Raw genomic sequence first — 17,551 nt, 5'->3', positions numbered from 1 at the left:
TCCTTAAACTTGTCGGTGAATCAGCTGAGCGGTTTGATCCCAGAGAATATTGGAGAAATGAAGCAGTTGGAATCTCTCGATCTATCAAGAAACTCCCTTTATGGTCGAATTCCCAGCAGCCTTGCATCCATATCTGGTTTGGGTTATCTAGACTTGTCTTACAACAACTTAACAGGAAGGATTCCAGACGGCACACAGCTCCAGAGCTTCAATGCTTCAAGCTTCGTCGGTAACCATCTCTGTGGCCTGCCATTGACAAACAGCTGCAGTGAAGGAGGAATTGAAGAGATGAATGAGAAAGCTGCAGAGATTGAGTGGTTTTATGTGATGTTGTCATTGAGTTATGCAGTGGGATTTTCAGTGGCTTGTACAGCATTAGTGTTGAAGAAGGCGTGGAGAGTTGCATATTTTGGGTTGATAGAGAGGATGTGGATAAGATTCACAACATCTACATAGGATTAATAATGTATTATGCCTCTACTCTCAAATTATCTAGTGTAATGTTGCTTTCTTTTATTCCCAGTTTAGCTACAACTATTGTAACTTTAAATCAACTTTCCATATGTATGATGATGCATAATAGCTAAGTTGTTGATCAAAAATTTTGAGCAAAGTGGTTGGGGCATTTTATCAAATAGGAACTGTCCATAACTTCAACTCACGAAAGAAATTGGCAGAACACAGAGCATTCCTAATTCAATTTATTGATTATTATGCTCATAAACAGTCAAACCTGAAACATCGCATTGCTTCTTCACCGCTTGCAGATTTTGGGTTTGGTAGAGAGGATGTAGATAAGCCTCACAACATATACACAAAATTAACAATGCTGTTTTCCTTTTCTCTCAATTTAGATAAAACTATCATAACCTTACATCAACTTTCCATATTTAAGTTGTTGATGACAAGTTTTATTGAACTTTCACTACTACAAATTATACAACTCTATGTATGCCTCTACACTTTATAGCAACTTATCCATGAACTTTTACACACAACAACACAATTAACTCTGCACAAGCTTGAAACCCCGGATTACGATGCCGCTCTGTTCACTCTGGAGCATCATTGTGGCTGCTGAGCCGCTGCTGCTGCGATTGGTGGTTAGCAAAGTAGTGGGGAGACGGAGCTTGGCCGGCTGCAATCTTGAGATGCTGCAGCTCATTCCTCAGCGAATCATTCAGAGCTGAATCAATGCACCACACAACATCAAAACCTCGTCACTACAAAGACATACGACATAATAAGACAGAGATAGATATACACCTTCTCTCAGCTCTGCTTGCTGCTGCAAAGCCTGCAGCTTAAGCTTGAGTTCCTTGTTCGCAGCTGTCAATCCACCGGCATCTCTCTGCATTGGATACATCACACATTAAGTCGCATATCATTATACCTGTCATGCATATTCAAGTTCTCAACGAGCACAACTAAGCCCGTAACTGGTGCAGAATTGATGTATACGTGAAAGCATGATTCAAGAAAGTCGATCAACTAACTACTGTTGGGGCAATTCTGTTAGAAGAGCACGAAGAACAGAAAACAGCAAACTATCGAACCAAGAACAGATAACTCCAAAAAGGGCCACATCACAGCAAAGGCCTTCACAGCAAATCTCAACTATTTTTTGGATACCATAAACTAAGAAATCCAAGAAACTAAAGACTCGAAAAACATACTCAAACTTTGAACAGATAAACTAACAAACTCGAAGATGAACTTGATAGAAATCTACATATCATGAATTGCATTGAATTGAAGTGTTATTACGTAACCTGCAACACTGTAATCTGAGCTGATAGTGTGGTTGCTTCAGTTTGCAGAGTCTGAACCTTCCTCTCGAGCTCACTCGTGTAACGGGTTTTACGCTCTTTTGATCGGGCTGCGGATTGCCTATTCGCAAGAATCCTACAAATAAAGGTGACTTTGTAAACTTCCAACCTCACAAAATTTCTCCAATCCATCAAAAAAAATCTCAACTTGATTGAACAAAAAGAGCAAGAGCAAACACAAAGGGATAGATAGTCTGGATTTTAGTTCTCCGTTGCTCGATTACAATTAACATACTACAAATTATGACTCACAAATGCATAATTTCTCCAACACACACCTCAGAAACTTCAATTTCACAACAATTAAAGATGAATTGGATCAGATTAAAGCTCAATTGAGTTAGGGTTCATAAAAAAAAGCACACCTTTTAGCTCTTTTGGGGTCAAGCAGAGCGAGTTCGGAAAGCCCTTCCATGGAGTTGCTATGCCGATGCTTTGGCGGCGGTGGAGCATCCACCTTGAGCCCGTCGAAGAAGTCGGCATCCAGCGACAAACTCCTCAGCGGCGCGGCGTCGCTCGCCGGCGGGAGGAGCGACGGGGGAAGGTCGAGATTGAGCTCCACCATGACGTCGTCGTCGAGGAGGATCTCGTCGAGGTCGAGGAAGCGGAATTGGGTCTCCGACTGCGCGCGGCGGTGCTGGGCGCGGCGGGTTGGGGTGTCTGGCATCTGGTCGAGCTCGGCCCGGCCCGGGAAGTAGGGGCCAGAGTTCACGGGCTTTCCGGTGAACATAGGTTAATTGAATTTGGGGGAAAAGTGCGGAAATGGTGAATTGGAGGTAGGAGATATAGGATTGAAGAAGAAGGGATTGAAATTGGGATTGGGTTGTTGATGGAAAGGGGGGAAAGTGGGGCCCGAGACGCCATGTTTGAGCAAAAAAGGCTTGTGAGAGTTGGTGCTGAGCTACTGCAGAAAGACTTGTTTTGTTTTACTATCTCTTTTTTCTTCCTTTTTTTCAGTCATACGTTTTTCGATCTCATCATGACGTCATACGGGATATTAGAATAAGTATTTAAAGTATTATCAAAATTAGAAATTGCATATTCTCGTGGAACGGACTAAAAAGAAAAGAGCGCATATTCTTATGGGACGGAGAGATTAAGAGCATTCCCATCCGTGCTCTTAGCTAAGAGCAAGGAGGTGGGCCCGGATCCACTTTTACTCCCTGTCCTTAGCTAAGAGCACAACACCCACATCCGTGCTCTTAGCTAAAGACAAGCTTAAGAGTCTCATCATTCTATTATTCAATTTAAATACTTCAATTGCTAAAAAAATTTCTACATTATAAAAAATACATTAAAAAATAAAAATTACATAATTAAAATCCTAAAATAAAAATACATAATTAAAATCCTAGAAAATAAAAAAATGCATAATTAAAATCCTACAAATTAAAAATTCACATAATTAAAGTGTTATGAGAATTTTTTTGTGTTGAAGTGAAGGTATTTATAGATGAAAATGTCAATTTTGGGAAAAAAAATTAAAAAATAAATTAAAAGTGGATAGGAAACGGATATAATTTTTTGGAAAGTGGGAAAATATTTTTTTAATTTTAAAACATTTTTTTAAATTAATTTCGAATTTAAAAAAAAATTGAATATGCCAACGGTTAAGCCGTTGGCCAATCAGAGAGCGCCACGTAAGGGTGTTCAGCGGCACGGACGTGCTCTTAGCTAAGAGCAGCGCCGTGCCGCTGGCACAGACGGACGAGCCGGTGGTCAGTGGCACGGACGGACGAGCAGCTCTAAAAGCACCGCTGCGGATGCTCTAATATCTTCACATTCTTTAATTGAGTATTTTATGTCGTCTCCAAGTCCAATAAAGCAGAGTTATTGGATTGGAAGAAGCAAACTTGGAAATGAGAAAATAAAAAATTAAGACATTTTTATAATTTTAATTAAAATGAAATTTGATACTGTAATTTTTTTTATTCAGAATGGACATTTCTAAACAAATGCAACTAAACATTGTGAATGATGTAGTCTCATTTTTGTCATTTTTATCTGTCATAAAATTACTCCACTCTAGTTTTATTAATTTGTTTTGTCTCTTTTTTATTACCAATTCATAATAAACCATGTGTAAGCCCAAAATTATGTACTCCATCTATTTTTTAAAATTAACAATTATTTCCATTTTGGGTCATTCTTTAAAAATAAAAACTTTAAAAATCTTTCTATTTTAGGACATGGAATCCACAATCCACTAATTATTTCAGAACTCTTTCATTTCATCTCTCTTACTTTACTCATTTTTCTTTTCTTTTCTCTTACTTAACCAATTATTTTCACTTACTATATCAATGTGTATTAAAATCTGTGTCGTTTTAAATATTTCAATTTTTTGAATACGAAGGGAGTATTTGTATGGGACATTGGGAATATTTATTACTCCCTCCGTCCCAGATAATTCGTCCCAGTATTCCATTTTGGTCCGTCCCACATAATTTGTCTCACTTCACTTTTACCATTTTTGGTAGTGGACCCCATATTCCACTAACTCATTCCTACTCACATTTTATTATAAAACTAATACTTTAAAAGTAGGACCCACATCCCACCAACTTTTTTAACTCACTTTCCATTACATTTCTTAAAATCCGTGCCCGGTTAAAGTGGGACGAATTATCCGGGACGGAGGGAGTAACTTTAAATCCATGGCCGACTAGGGAAGTGTTTGGTAAGACAGAAATACGTGATCCTCCAATCACTAAGATGTAATATGAAACATCAACTTCAATCAACGTTATTGATTCTGGAAATGTTGTCTTTTCGGACATGATGATGTATGAAACATCAACTGCAATAGGGATTGTTTTGTCTGGAATCTATTAATAGTACTCATTAAACTTAATATTTGGAATTTTTTTGAAAGACAGTCGTGTTTTAAGATGCTAATTGCGAAAATATATCAACTCGATTAATTTTTATCAAAATAGTATTGAACTTGTAAGCTTGGGTATTAAAGGATAAATATGAGGTTAAGATATTTCAAACACGCTCAAAAAATTACCTCATTTTTAACTATAAGGTTAGTTTTTTGGTGGACTTGTTCAACTAAATTGAAAGGCAATATATCATAATTACTTTGAAAAAGTACATAATAAGTGAATAATAAGTGAATGCAGAACCAAAAGGTCACAATCATATCGAATCAAGAATAATCAATCAGCTTACATTGGATGTACATACATTTTCATAATTGACAGAATATCCAACCACGTTATACATCATAATTTTTTTTGTAAATTACTCATCCACATATAATATAATATTAGTCCCCTTTAATTTATATAAAAAATAATATTAATCATGAAATACTTAATCGTGTATTTGAAAATATAAAAAACTATTAGGATTCTGAATTTGTATTTATTATTGAAATTCTAACAAACTAGTAATAGATTGAATAACTATTTTTATAAATTCAACTACGTACCTTTTTGCAACTTTTTCCATTTTGTATGACTTTGACTGTTCTTTTTGCATGAAATATGTGGAAGTGACGAAGTTAGAGATGTGTATGTAATGCATTAACTTCAAAATATTATAGATAGTCAGTATCTGTGATTTATTCTATTTGTAAAAAATATTATAGCTAAGACAAAAAAATTAAAATAAAACTAACAAAAAATAAAACAAACTAACATTAAGAAAAAAACTTACATATGGACTAATATCACTCAAACAAAATATGATCCTTAAAATAAGATTTAAAAGTGCTATTTTCCTCTGAGCTTATCTCCCACAAGTGTATCACTGACTCTACCTTAGTCTATTTTCCTTTTGCTATTTTGTTGACTTTGGGTGTTCTCTTTGCATGAAACATGTGGAAGCTATGAAGTTCGAGATGAATATGCAATACATTAACTTCAAGATATTATAGATAGTCAATTTCTATGATTTATTCTATTCGTAAATAAAATTATAGCTGAGTCAAAAAAAATTAAATAAAACTAACAAAAACTAAAACAAAGTAACATTAAGAAAAAAACTTAAGTATGGACTAATATCACTCAAATATAACATGATCCCCAAAATATGATTTAAATGTAATATTTCCTTTTACCTTCTCTCATATGAGTCTCTCTCCACAATTTTCGACTCGCCTTTGGCTCTTTGCCTTTCATTCTTTCTTATAGGACCATATCTCCACCGCCTCCGTCTCCATATATTATTGTAGGAGAACTCTCGTCGTTGGCCGCTTGAATTCTTCGAGGACACAATAATGAAATTTATCTAATGTTTGTATTGAAAAGATAATTCCACAATGAAAGAACATGTATTTATAGACAAAAATTAAAGATCTCAACAATTTTTAAAACCTCATCATACATCATAGAAATAAAAATGCATTTATCTTACCGATAATAACAATTAAAATGACTATTAATTTATAATTAAATCATTATTTGATAAAATTAGTGTAGCCGCCAGACATCCTTTAACCATGGCTGAATCATAGCATGTTTTGTATATGCCATACGCTGAATTACGGAGTATATATTTGGGATAAGGGTAATGATAAAATGCAAACTTATATATTGTACAAACTCAAACTATTCAATACAGCTTCAACACAATATCAATACAGTGTAAAATTTCAAGATTTTAATGTTAACACAGTATCAACACAATATCAACACAACATCAATCATTGACTACCATTGAAATTCTGTTGACATTTTCCCGTTGATGTTTTTTTTGTGATCTGTTGACATTTTTGTCAATAGTCCAGATCATAGTTTTGAGTTTGTACAATATTTAGAGTTTTCATTTGATCACATTCCTTTGGGGTGATGTTTTGTAACTGATATCCACATTAAAAAAGTAGTATAAATTTACATGTGGTTACATTACTCCCTCCGTCCCCCATTAATTATCCACTTTTGCTATTTTCGTCCGTCCCCGATTAATTGTCCACTTTCACTTTTACCATAAATAGTAAGTAGGCTTCACATTCCACATTAATGGGGTACGGAGGAAGTATTATTTTTTTTGGCTATAGTTGAATTTGTTTAGTCACGTGAGTGATATTTTATAAGATGTCATATTAAATAATTTTTTGTATAAAAATAAAGTACTCCCTCCGTCCCATTGAAGATGACCCACTTTCCTTTTTGGTTTGTCCCAACCAAGATGACCCATTACTTAAAATGGAAATACCTTTATCTCTACTTTATTCTCTCTCCCTTACTTTACTCTCTCCTCTTAACACACAAAATATAACTGCATAAAATCCCGTGCCGCCCAAGGAAGGGGTCATCTTCCTTGGGACGGAGGGAGTAGTTGCATACAAAATCATGTAATCGCCTATTATTTATTCCACCCGTCACATAAAAATATGAGCAATTGATAAGACACGAGAATTAAGATAAAATTGATAAAATAAGAGAGAGCATAAAAATGAGAGTTAAATAGTCTTAATGGATAGTAGAACTTACATTATTAATAGTGTTTGATGGTGGTATAAGTTGTAAATAAGTTGATGTATAGAGATAGTAAATTGAGATATGTTTCTAAACATAGAATGCACATATTTTTGTGATACAAACGAAAATAGAAAGTGCACATATTTTTGTGATACAAACGAAAATAGAATTAAGTATTCAATATTGGAACTTAAAGATATTCAATTTCATATCCAAAACTTATAAATTATTAAAATTAAGGCCAAAACTCGCCTTTTATATGGTTGCTATAGCTAGATGTCACAACATCTATTTTTTCTCAGGAAGTTTCTCTAACAATTCCGGTATGATATCAAAAAGGTCACCCACAAGTCCATAATCCGCAACCTGCAATTCCAGCATATGCCAAGACGACGAACACGAAGCACAAATTAGCGTCTCGAGACGGAGATCTTCAGTTTAACAGTTATAACGGCTCAAGATTTCAATATATACGTTTTATTGGAACACGGAAATTAGAAACCATAAGGATAGGATGTGTGTGAATGACCTGAAATATCGGTGCATCAGCATCTTTATTAACAGCAACGATGACTTTTGAATCTCTAATTCCAGCTAAGTGTTGAATAGCTCCAGAAACACCAAAAGCCATGTATAGTTCCGGAGCAACAATTTTCCCGGTCTGACCAACCTACATAATATTGATCGATTTGTCACAAAAACGGCAGCACCACAACAGTACACACATGTGTAGTTTTGGAAACATGGACGAATTACAACAATGCATGAAGACTCTTCGTCTTACCTGGAGTTCATTTGGAACAAATCCTGCATCAACTGCAGCACGAGTGGCTCCAACTGCAAGAAATTGGACATTAGACGGAAGAGAAATTTCGTGTATAATAACAATATTATGGAGTACTAAATTTTCATCCATAGAACTGATGCAGGCAACTTAAACGTTTCTTGAGAAAAGATTTATAGACCACAACGTTGCGACTTATGAGTCTAAGATCCTTAAGAATAATAACCTGCAGCACCAAGTTTCTCAGCAAGCTTCTCGATCATTTTAAAATTCTCAGCACTTTTTAGACCTCGCCCTCCAGTGACAACAATGCGTGCGTTTGCCAGATCTGGGCGTTCTGTATCCTGAGAGGAGATGCTTACATACCTCGATTTTCCATCTGCATCATCTGAAACAACAACGAGATGTTTCTAGATTATAGTTTCTGAAAGGAGAATTAAACATGATGCAATAGAATAAATAAGGTTATGCAGTCACTCAAATCTCTTCTATGTAAACAACCAAAACCATGAAGCTGAGGATACATTTTGGCATCAAATATATGACAAACCTTCGCTGAAGGCTGAAAGATCAATCTTTTCGATACATTTGTCATTTGAAACTGAAGCTGGCGCCATTCCCGTAGGAAATGAAGTAGCTCTAATAGTCAGCATACAAGGGTTTGAACCGGTGTATCGAACAGTACTAAGTGCATTTCCAGCATATATTGGCCTGCTCTGTGAAAGAATACGCAAGTAAAATGCAATTATATATTCATATTTGTTGACATGCTACCAGTATTAACTTGTATCAGCCAGACAACAATAGATTACCTAACAAAAAGATTCGAGCCGCTAATCTCTGTAACATCGGTGATAGGTGAAACATCGAGAAGTGCTGCTGCACGAGGGAGAACATTCTTTCCAAAAGAACCTGATCCAGCAATTATGTGAGAATAGCTATGTTTCTGCTGTACAAGATGCACCAGTTTAGCCCATGGTTCTGCTAGAGCATATGTGAACCTCTCCGAATCAGCAAGAAGGACCTGAGCAACAAATAGGTACGCATATGTAATATCCGAAAGACCGAAAGACTAGAACATATTCCTCATGAAACCGTATTGCTTCGTGTAATCGTGTTGCAAAACCATTTCTGTTAACAATAACTTGTCAAACTCCACTGTGATTGACTTCCATTTTATACCACGTAAGAACCAACTATCAACACGTAAAATGCACTACTTATTCCAAACAATAAGCTACTATCTCCGTTTTTAACAAAAGTAGGTTGGTTATCCTAATTTATGTGTTTAAAACAATACAACTTTATTAGCAGGCTAACGCTCTCCCATTTAATAGGAGAGACAAGAAGAATATTTGTTTTCTTGATTCTATCATTTTTTTTTTATAATTTTTGTAACAAATGAGATCATGGTCCACTACACACTAGTATTTCTTAAAACTACACAGAACCACAAAACACACGCAATATGCTTCACAACCATTCCCTACTGAACATGTTCCATCTTAAGGAAGGCTATAGATGAATGAAGCTACTCGGATCCCATCTCCGATAAAAGCTCGTGCAAGTTGCTTAGTGAAACTCATTAACTGAAGTACTCGAGTTTGAGATTGACAGTACAAAGCATGCCGAACTGACCTTGCTTGATATTATAATTGTTAACTTGGTACAACTTATTCTTATATACTTTAATTAGTAATAAGTACACCGAATATACAAATAATTTTATTTGTTTATAGATAATAAAAAGCAAGAACTATATAAATGCAAATCTAAATTTAAATCTAGTAAGCTTGTCTGGGCTCGATTAAGCTCATGAGACTCAAAGTGTTGATAAATAAAGCTCAACAAATTAGCCAGGCTTGAGCTTAGCACGATCGACTCAACTCCAATCAAGCTCTTAAAAAATCACAACACCACAAAAACTAAGCAATACCCTTCCCTCATTACACAAGTTGCATCATAACAAGCCCATTGAAATGCAATTGATCATCATCCATAAAATGTTGGGAATACCTTAGAAATGGAAGGGTGGAAGCAAGCAGCATGAGCAGCAGCCTCCTGCAAGGAAGGACCCGAACCAGCAAGGAGCAAAGACACAGAATTGTCTCCACCCAAACGCTTAGCAGCCTCCACTGCACACAACGAAGACGCCTCGATGGATCCCCCCTTGTGCTCCCCCAAAACCAGAGTGCTAAGCTATATCAAAAAAGGAGAAAAAAGAAACTAATTCATAACATTCAGCTATTAGACATTGAAGTTGAACTCTTCATCACACAATTCACTCTTCAATTTTGCATAAATTTAAATTGCCACTAAACAATCAATGTGAACAACGCAAATGCCAATTCTTAGCAAATAAAGCCATCTGCAATCACTAACAAGTGTTCTAAACAATCCGTGGACAACTAAAATCACATTATTACTCCTCCATTGCTAACAAAATCCGCAGAGTGATGAACAACGATTCGCATAAATGAAATTACAAGCATGAAACTGGAAAAAAAAAAAAAAAAAAGGTACGGAATTGTTGATTTCTTACTGAGATACGGAAATTGGAAAAACGAGAACTTACAAATCGCGAAGAATGAGCCACGCGAGTAGCAAACGAACGCCTCCGAATCGATCCGAGCAGAGCTTGAATTGTCATCTTCTTCGATTGTGTATAATGTGAGTTTCAGTTTTCAGTTTGCTTTTATAAGTTCAAATAAAGCTCGGTTTTTTCACTCAATTTATTTTAAAGATTTTATATTATTTGACGTTTTTATTTTTTACCCTCTTACATTAATTGAATTCAGATTTTTTTTCCAGGGATGGGGAGTGGAGTGTTTTTTTCTTTTATATATTTTGAATTTTGACTCTTTTTTATTAAAAAAAATACTAAGTGGTGGACTATTAAATAGATATTGTAACTAATTAAAATAATATAAAAATATTTATATATTATGGAGAAAAATCAGTGTATGGTTTTGGATTGAGTTGACACCTATCCATTAAGTAATCAGTTACAAAAAACAAAAGAAGTTGCGTCTTTCCCTTTTGTTCTATCAATATAATTTAGTGAATTTTTAATGAAAATCAGTGAATTTCTCATTGTTGTATAAAATTTAGAATAATTGGGTATCAATTCATATACTTCTATTAAACACAATAATGATAAAAAAAAGTCATAAACCTACAAATAAAATTTAAATTCATAAAATTATAATGACAATGTACATACTTTTGATGCAATTCGCTTAAATAAGTTAAATTATAGGTAAATAGTGCTATTTTGCATAAGACGACCAAGACGATCCAACCTCGTGTTTTCGTCTAGTGTTGTTTGTAGCTTTCATCCAACAAAAGAGCTTGAATTTTGGGAACCAGGAGCAGCTTGAGAAGAGATGAAAGTGGCGTGGGGAATAAGAAGGTTCTTTTTGGAAAGATGAATTTTTTATAGCAAATATTTTGAATGCAGAATATAATCATAGCATTTTTTTTGGAAAAGTTATCGGGTGAAAGCTATTATTGTTTATCAGGCTTTTTGCGGGTCCGTATAGTTTAGCGGACTTTGAGAAAAAGCAAATTGATATCAAACATTGGAATAATTAAGAAATTGAGCTCTTTTCAGTGCTATTGAATGGCATCAAACGTACCCTAACATATTTATATCTTAAATAATAATTGGGCCTCATCGTATTACTTGAAGCCCATTAATATCATATTGGGCCGAAATTCAGAAAGTAAAAGCTAGACAACAATAAACTAGGTTAATGTAAAAATTAATTAAATTTAATTTAATCTCAATAATACGTAAATCAATTGAATAAATCATAGCCTAATAAACTCCAGCTCAATTCTCACTCTTTTTTTAAGGTAGAAGCTAATTATCACTCAAAATCTCTAAATAGGTATAACAGATTTTTTTATAAGTTGCTTATTTAATGTAACACTCAAAATAGAAAGGATAAATTGTTAGAAAAACATAAGTTTTGGTCAACTTGGGTCAATTCTATAACTCTTTAGTTGATGATTATATCATAACTTTGACACTTTTCTCGATTACCGCATTGGTTTATGGAAAATTATATATATATAAGCTTAATTTATGTATTCTATGTTTTTCAAACTTAATTCTATGAGTTTCGTGAGCATTATACAAATATGATGAAAGTCATGAATTTCAGCTTCTACTTGATAGACAATTTTCTCAAATTTAACTTAATAGAACAATTGAGAAAATATTAAAGTTATAACGTAATCAATTCAATTGTATTCTAAAGATGCGGTATCTACAACTAATTTTCTTAGTTTTTACTTGCCCAAATAATAATAAAAAAATACTAGTAGCACTTAGCGATTCTATAGTATGATAGCATCTCCATAAGATGGAGATTCTATGCGAATCTACCAATATCAATAGAATGGATACAATCATTATCGCTTTACTAATTTATATTCATATAATATTTTTAAAAATATTATTATAATATAATTAGCTTAATTTTAGAATTATGAATTTGTTTTATGCAAGAGCTTTAGTTATATTACTATTTATTCTAAAATTAATATAAAAAGGTGATATATGCTTATCTTAAGTTTTTTTTTACTTTAAATATTTAAGAGTTTTGGAAATAAATTTAAATATTTATATATTTTAGGCATGAATTTGAATATTTATAAATAACTATCATGAGTATTTATTTGAATTACAATGAATAACCGGCGGTTACAAATCTTAAATAGGATAATAAGCCTTTAACAAATTTTGTAACCTCTATTGTCTTAATTTTATAATTACCTAAGTTGACAACATACGAAACTTAAGAATATCCATCTGGGGTGTGATAATATGACAATTGTTCACATGCTTAATGAGAAAGAAGCCAATTTTCTAGATCGATATCCTCTTCTTTGTAACAAAAAATTATAAATATTTACTACTATGCGTTGATTAAATTATTGTCTCAATTTTATATTAAAAGTTAATTAAAGTAAATTTTGCTAAATTTATAAAAATAGATAGTGGTGTGTGGAGCCATTTATTGTTCATTTTTATCTTATTTTTTTTCGTATCAAAATAAAGGTGGTCTAAATGGTCATAATTGGGAAATATAAATGGGAACCCAAATGCCCCACTAATGAATTCTAATTTTATGTTGGAAAAAGCTTAATGTAGTTTTAATATTTAAATATCGAATAAGGTGGGATTCGTGTGGAATGCACACTCCTTTCATATTTTATATTTGTTAAAAGTAATTAAATAATTTATTTTCTTCATTAGTGCTTTCCTCTTCATCAATCCATTCCAATCGTTATTGGCTCCTAAGAAAGTGGATAAGTTAGGTATGCATATTTCTACTTCTATATAGTACTATGTCGTAATTAGTTATGGAAAATAAATCGAAAATTATTTGACTCCCAAAAAAGCAAGAAAACCATGTACTTTCTATAGATTTGTTTGTTTTGCAATTCATTTTTTAATAAAAAAAATAACTGACCAATATTTTCTATGGACTATGTATAACTAACTATAACTAGATCATACTATAATTCCTAAGTAGATGGAACACACATGGTCAATTAGGTTTGTAGTTGTTTCTTAACTAACATGCTATTTCTAAAGTATTATGAACTTCTTCGTAATGGTGACCTTCGTTGTATACTCATTTCTGCAAATTTAATCATAAAAAATTGTGATTAATTTTTTTTAAGCCATTGCATGGTTAATAAGATATATTCGAAATAGAAAGACTTTCCAAAATTTGAGTTAATCTAAAATTATTATTATAAAATGGGTTATTCTTTGCTTGGTTGAAAATATCAACAACCGGATTTTTTTTTCTTTGCGGGATAATTGCAAATGAATTTAAATTTCTAATTTTTAAACTAATTATTAATGCGGTGTGGACTAGAATTTAACCGAACTTCATAATTTTTCCAATAATTTGAGAAACTATAAATGTATGCATGCTTTCCTCATGATGTCCATCAGAAATCAATTTCTGGTGCAACTGCCTCATAAAAATTGCATCACTAGTATGCTTCAATATCCACAATTCAAGGCTTTTTATAAGGAAAAAGTACTCCGTATATGGTTAGTTCTATTGTCATTTACGCAAGTAGATTGCTTTATTTCTTTATAAGTTTATAGTTATTTAGTATTCCCTCCGTTCCATAGTAATAGGGGCGTTTTTCCATTTCCGTCCGTTCCATAGTAATAGAGTCATTTCCCTTTTTAGTAAAAGTCAACACAATTTTTCTTAATCTCCGTACCGAAAAGTTTTGCCTCCATTACTATGGAACGGAGGGAGTACTAATTATAGTTAATATGGTGTATTAAAATTTAAAATTATAAACGGACTAATTAATCATAGTCTTAATTAAATATATATTGTGATCTTTCTTATTTATCATCTAGAATTAAGATAATTGATACATTGATTATATATAAGGATGTAATCGTTAGGATTGAAATATTGATTATATATAAGGACTTAGGGGTGCGTTATATTGCTAACTATTTAAGTTGCTAACTCTGCTAACTTATCAATGCAGCGTATTATAAATGTCAACACGGTGACATTAAAATGTCAACACATAATATCAACACATTATATTAAAGTTCAACAAAATCATGTGTTGACATTTTAATATCATCGTGTTGACATTTTTAACACATTGCATTGATGAGTTAACAACTTAAGAAAATTAGCAATTGATCACACCCCTATGTAATCGTTAGATTTCGTGTTCTAACATCTCTCAACTTATTCTTAATATACGCTACAATAAATTTACATAATTACTCATTATATTTGAAGATTTTTCAATAGATTACATTCCAACTAACTAACTTCATCTTCGTTTTATTTTACCACTTCATCCATCATTACTACGTACAGACGTACAGTAACAGTATGTATGAATTTCATCACAAATGCCATACTAAAAATAACTAAACAATGATACTACTAGTTTATCAATACGTACAATAAATTGATGCACGAAACTCCCTTCGTCCTTAGGTAGTAGTACAATACATTGTCCATATTTTGAGTATAGTAGATGACATCCCTTAACTCATGATTAATTGTAACACGTCCAGTAATAATTTTTCGACCGCCATGTCAAATACGATTTCATCAATTATTTCGTGACGCGAACAAATTCAAACCTCATGATTCATCTGACTGATTTTCAAAGTTGCGTAGCTAATCAGAATGGTCCAAAATACCATTAGATTTTGTCAATTTGGGACTTTGTAAGATGAAATATCTTATTCCATTAATTACAAAGGTGGAGATGACTAATCCCATGATCTCCTCATCTATAAATAACCATTTGTTGGAGGCGTGTGTCCACCACACTCTCCTTTGCTTACTCCATCACAACACAAAATTCAGTTAACTCCATTTTTTTGTTCCATGGCTTCTTCCAAGCTCCCCACCGCCCCGGCCCCGGCGCCCCTCGACGTCGAAAACCTCGAGGAATTCGACTACTCCACGCGCTCCCAGTGGCTCCGCGCGGCCGTCCTCGGCGCCAACGACGGCCTCGTCTCCACCGCCTCCCTCATGATGGGCGTCGGCGCCGTCAAGCAGGACGTCAAGGCGATGATTCTCACCGGCTTCGCCGGCCTCGTCGCCGGCGCCTGCTCCATGGCCATCGGCGAGTTCGTCTCCGTCTACTCCCAGCGCGACATCGAGCTAGCTCAGATGAAGCGCGACTCGGCCGGAGAGGAAAGCCGGGAGGGGCTGCCGAAGCCGATGCAGGCGGCGGCGGCCTCGGCGCTGGCGTTCTCCGTCGGGGCGATGGTGCCGCTGCTGGCGGCGAGCTTTGTGAGGGAGTATAGGGTGAGGGTGGGGGTCGTGGTGGCGGCGGTGACGGTGGCGCTGGTGGTGTTCGGGTGGCTCGGGGCTGTGCTGGGGAGGGCGCCGGTGGCGAGGTCGGCTGCGAGGGTTTTGGTCGGAGGGTGGCTGGCGATGGCGGTCACGTTTGGACTTACTAAGTTGATTGGATCGAAAGGGTTGTGATTTTTTTCGGACTGAAAAAAAATATTAGTGTGTTGATATGTTTTAAAAATTGGATCTGAGACGCTGGTTTGATCGGTTAAGACGTGAACTGGTGCGCTGATCAGTCTGATTTAATGATAAAAATTCAGGTCATTTTGGATCGGGAAAATCGGTCGGTTTGATCATGAACCATAGGCCGGTTGAACCAAAGGAATGTTACTAATGTATGTGATTAATTTTGTTTGCTTTTGGCTTTATGATTCATATGGAATCAAAGGAATTAGATTCTGATATGAGCATATAAATAAATATAAAAGAAAAATAAATTTATAAAGTAAAGTTTGTTCGTTTCATATTTTCGAGAGATAGTATTTTTTACAAACTAAAAAATTACATGACCAGCAAAACACGGCAAGCAACAAGTCCAAACAAACAAGAATTAAAGGAAACTTTCAACACCAGCAACAAAATAACAATCGAAATTACACTCATAAGATAATTAAGCTTGAAATTTTTTTGTCAAATAATAGTCTAAGAGTGTCTACAATGGCGGACGTCCTACCCGACGTCCGCCACTGTGAACGGGCGCCCGCGCCCGTCCCAAGTGCCCATCCCATGTCCTCGCCCCTCAGCCCCACGGGCGGGCGGACGTCCGCCACTGTGGCGACGGTAGGACGTCCCACTCGGACGTACGAGTTTTATTTTTGAATTTTTTTATTTATTTTTATTTTTTTAACTCTATAAATACGACTCGTGTCGAAATTTTAATTCCGTAAATTTTAGTTTCGTAAATTGAATAATTGTGAATTTAATTGCGGGAAGTCCTAGTGGGAAGTCCTAGTGCAGTGGAAAGGGCTAGTGATGTGGCAGTGAAATGGGAAGGGCTAGTGCTGACGTGGCAGGCAGTTTGTGTGGGAAGGGCTAGTGGAGGTCCTAGTGGGAAGTCCACCACTGGAGACACTCAAGAAAAAGCAACCGCAAAACTAACTAGTGCGATCCAACAACTAGAACACTTATGACAATCGTAGACAAACAAGCATGATATATAGTACATCAAACATACAGTGATCGTTAACGTGAAATCTTGTTATCTCATGAGTTTCCATATCATCACCAACTTCTAACATCCTTTCGGATTGTCAATCAACTCCCCTAGCCACTCTAGCTAGCTCATCACCTGTCCTAGGTTCGGGTTTTGTCCAAATAATTATTTTTAAGGTTTCATCTTAAAAGTTCTGAATTCCATACGATTTTACCATTTTCTCCTACACTATTTGAATTTTCTTGTATTTTAGAATAATTCCACGTTAACCAAATGATTTCTTCATTTTACTTACTGAAATTTCACGACATGTAAAAATATTTGTATAGAATTTCAGCTCTCTAATACAAACACAAAAATATAATTTGGATATGAAGTTTAAAGTGACTAGAAATCTACTTAATTGTAATGTTTCTACTTTTTCATTTAAAACTACAAGGTAGTGGTAAAGCTAAAGTGGCGTGAGCCAT

General features: G+C 34.8%; 4 protein-coding genes across 4 annotated transcripts; 2 read left to right on the top strand and 2 right to left on the bottom strand.

Moving 5' to 3' along the window:
* Nucleotides 1-57: 57 nt before the first annotated feature.
* LOC125220721 (cuscuta receptor 1-like) lies at nucleotides 58-456 on the top strand. Its single transcript, XM_048122870.1, has one exon. The coding sequence runs from the start codon at nucleotides 58-60 to the stop codon at nucleotides 454-456; it is 399 nt and encodes a 132-aa protein (XP_047978827.1).
* Nucleotides 457-811: 355 nt separating this feature from the next.
* Nucleotides 812-2,726, bottom strand: LOC125218200 (transcription factor VIP1-like). The gene is made up of 4 exons (XM_048119824.2): nucleotides 2,195-2,726; nucleotides 1,773-1,905; nucleotides 1,267-1,351; nucleotides 812-1,186 (listed from the first exon to the last, which is right to left on the bottom strand). The coding sequence occupies exons 1-4, from the start codon at nucleotides 2,557-2,559 to the stop codon at nucleotides 1,053-1,055; spliced, it is 717 nt and encodes a 238-aa protein (XP_047975781.1). The 5' UTR covers nucleotides 2,560-2,726; the 3' UTR covers nucleotides 812-1,052.
* A 4,699-nt stretch (nucleotides 2,727-7,425) lies between these two features.
* Nucleotides 7,426-10,776, bottom strand: ETFALPHA (electron transfer flavoprotein alpha). Its single transcript, XM_048121486.2, has 8 exons — nucleotides 10,621-10,776; nucleotides 10,062-10,244; nucleotides 8,858-9,069; nucleotides 8,596-8,756; nucleotides 8,272-8,433; nucleotides 8,046-8,098; nucleotides 7,791-7,931; nucleotides 7,426-7,627 (listed from the first exon to the last, which is right to left on the bottom strand). The coding sequence occupies exons 1-8, from the start codon at nucleotides 10,693-10,695 to the stop codon at nucleotides 7,550-7,552; spliced, it is 1,065 nt and encodes a 354-aa protein (XP_047977443.1). The 5' UTR covers nucleotides 10,696-10,776; the 3' UTR covers nucleotides 7,426-7,549.
* Nucleotides 10,777-15,404: 4,628 nt separating this feature from the next.
* Nucleotides 15,405-16,332, top strand: LOC125222432 (vacuolar iron transporter homolog 4-like). The gene has a single exon (XM_048125037.2). It carries the CDS (start codon nucleotides 15,455-15,457, stop codon nucleotides 16,058-16,060), a length of 606 nt encoding a protein of 201 aa, XP_047980994.1. The 5' UTR covers nucleotides 15,405-15,454; the 3' UTR covers nucleotides 16,061-16,332.
* The last annotated feature ends 1,219 nt before the right edge of the window (nucleotides 16,333-17,551 follow it).

The sequence above is a fragment of the Salvia hispanica genome, chromosome 1, assembly GCF_029641045.1.
Source record: "Salvia hispanica isolate PSC_SH4W2 chromosome 1, Shi_PSC_v1, whole genome shotgun sequence".
Taxonomy (NCBI): domain Eukaryota; kingdom Viridiplantae; phylum Streptophyta; class Magnoliopsida; order Lamiales; family Lamiaceae; genus Salvia; species Salvia hispanica.
Note: the sequence above shows the minus strand (reverse complement) of the source record. Positions and strands in the feature narration are given on the sequence as shown.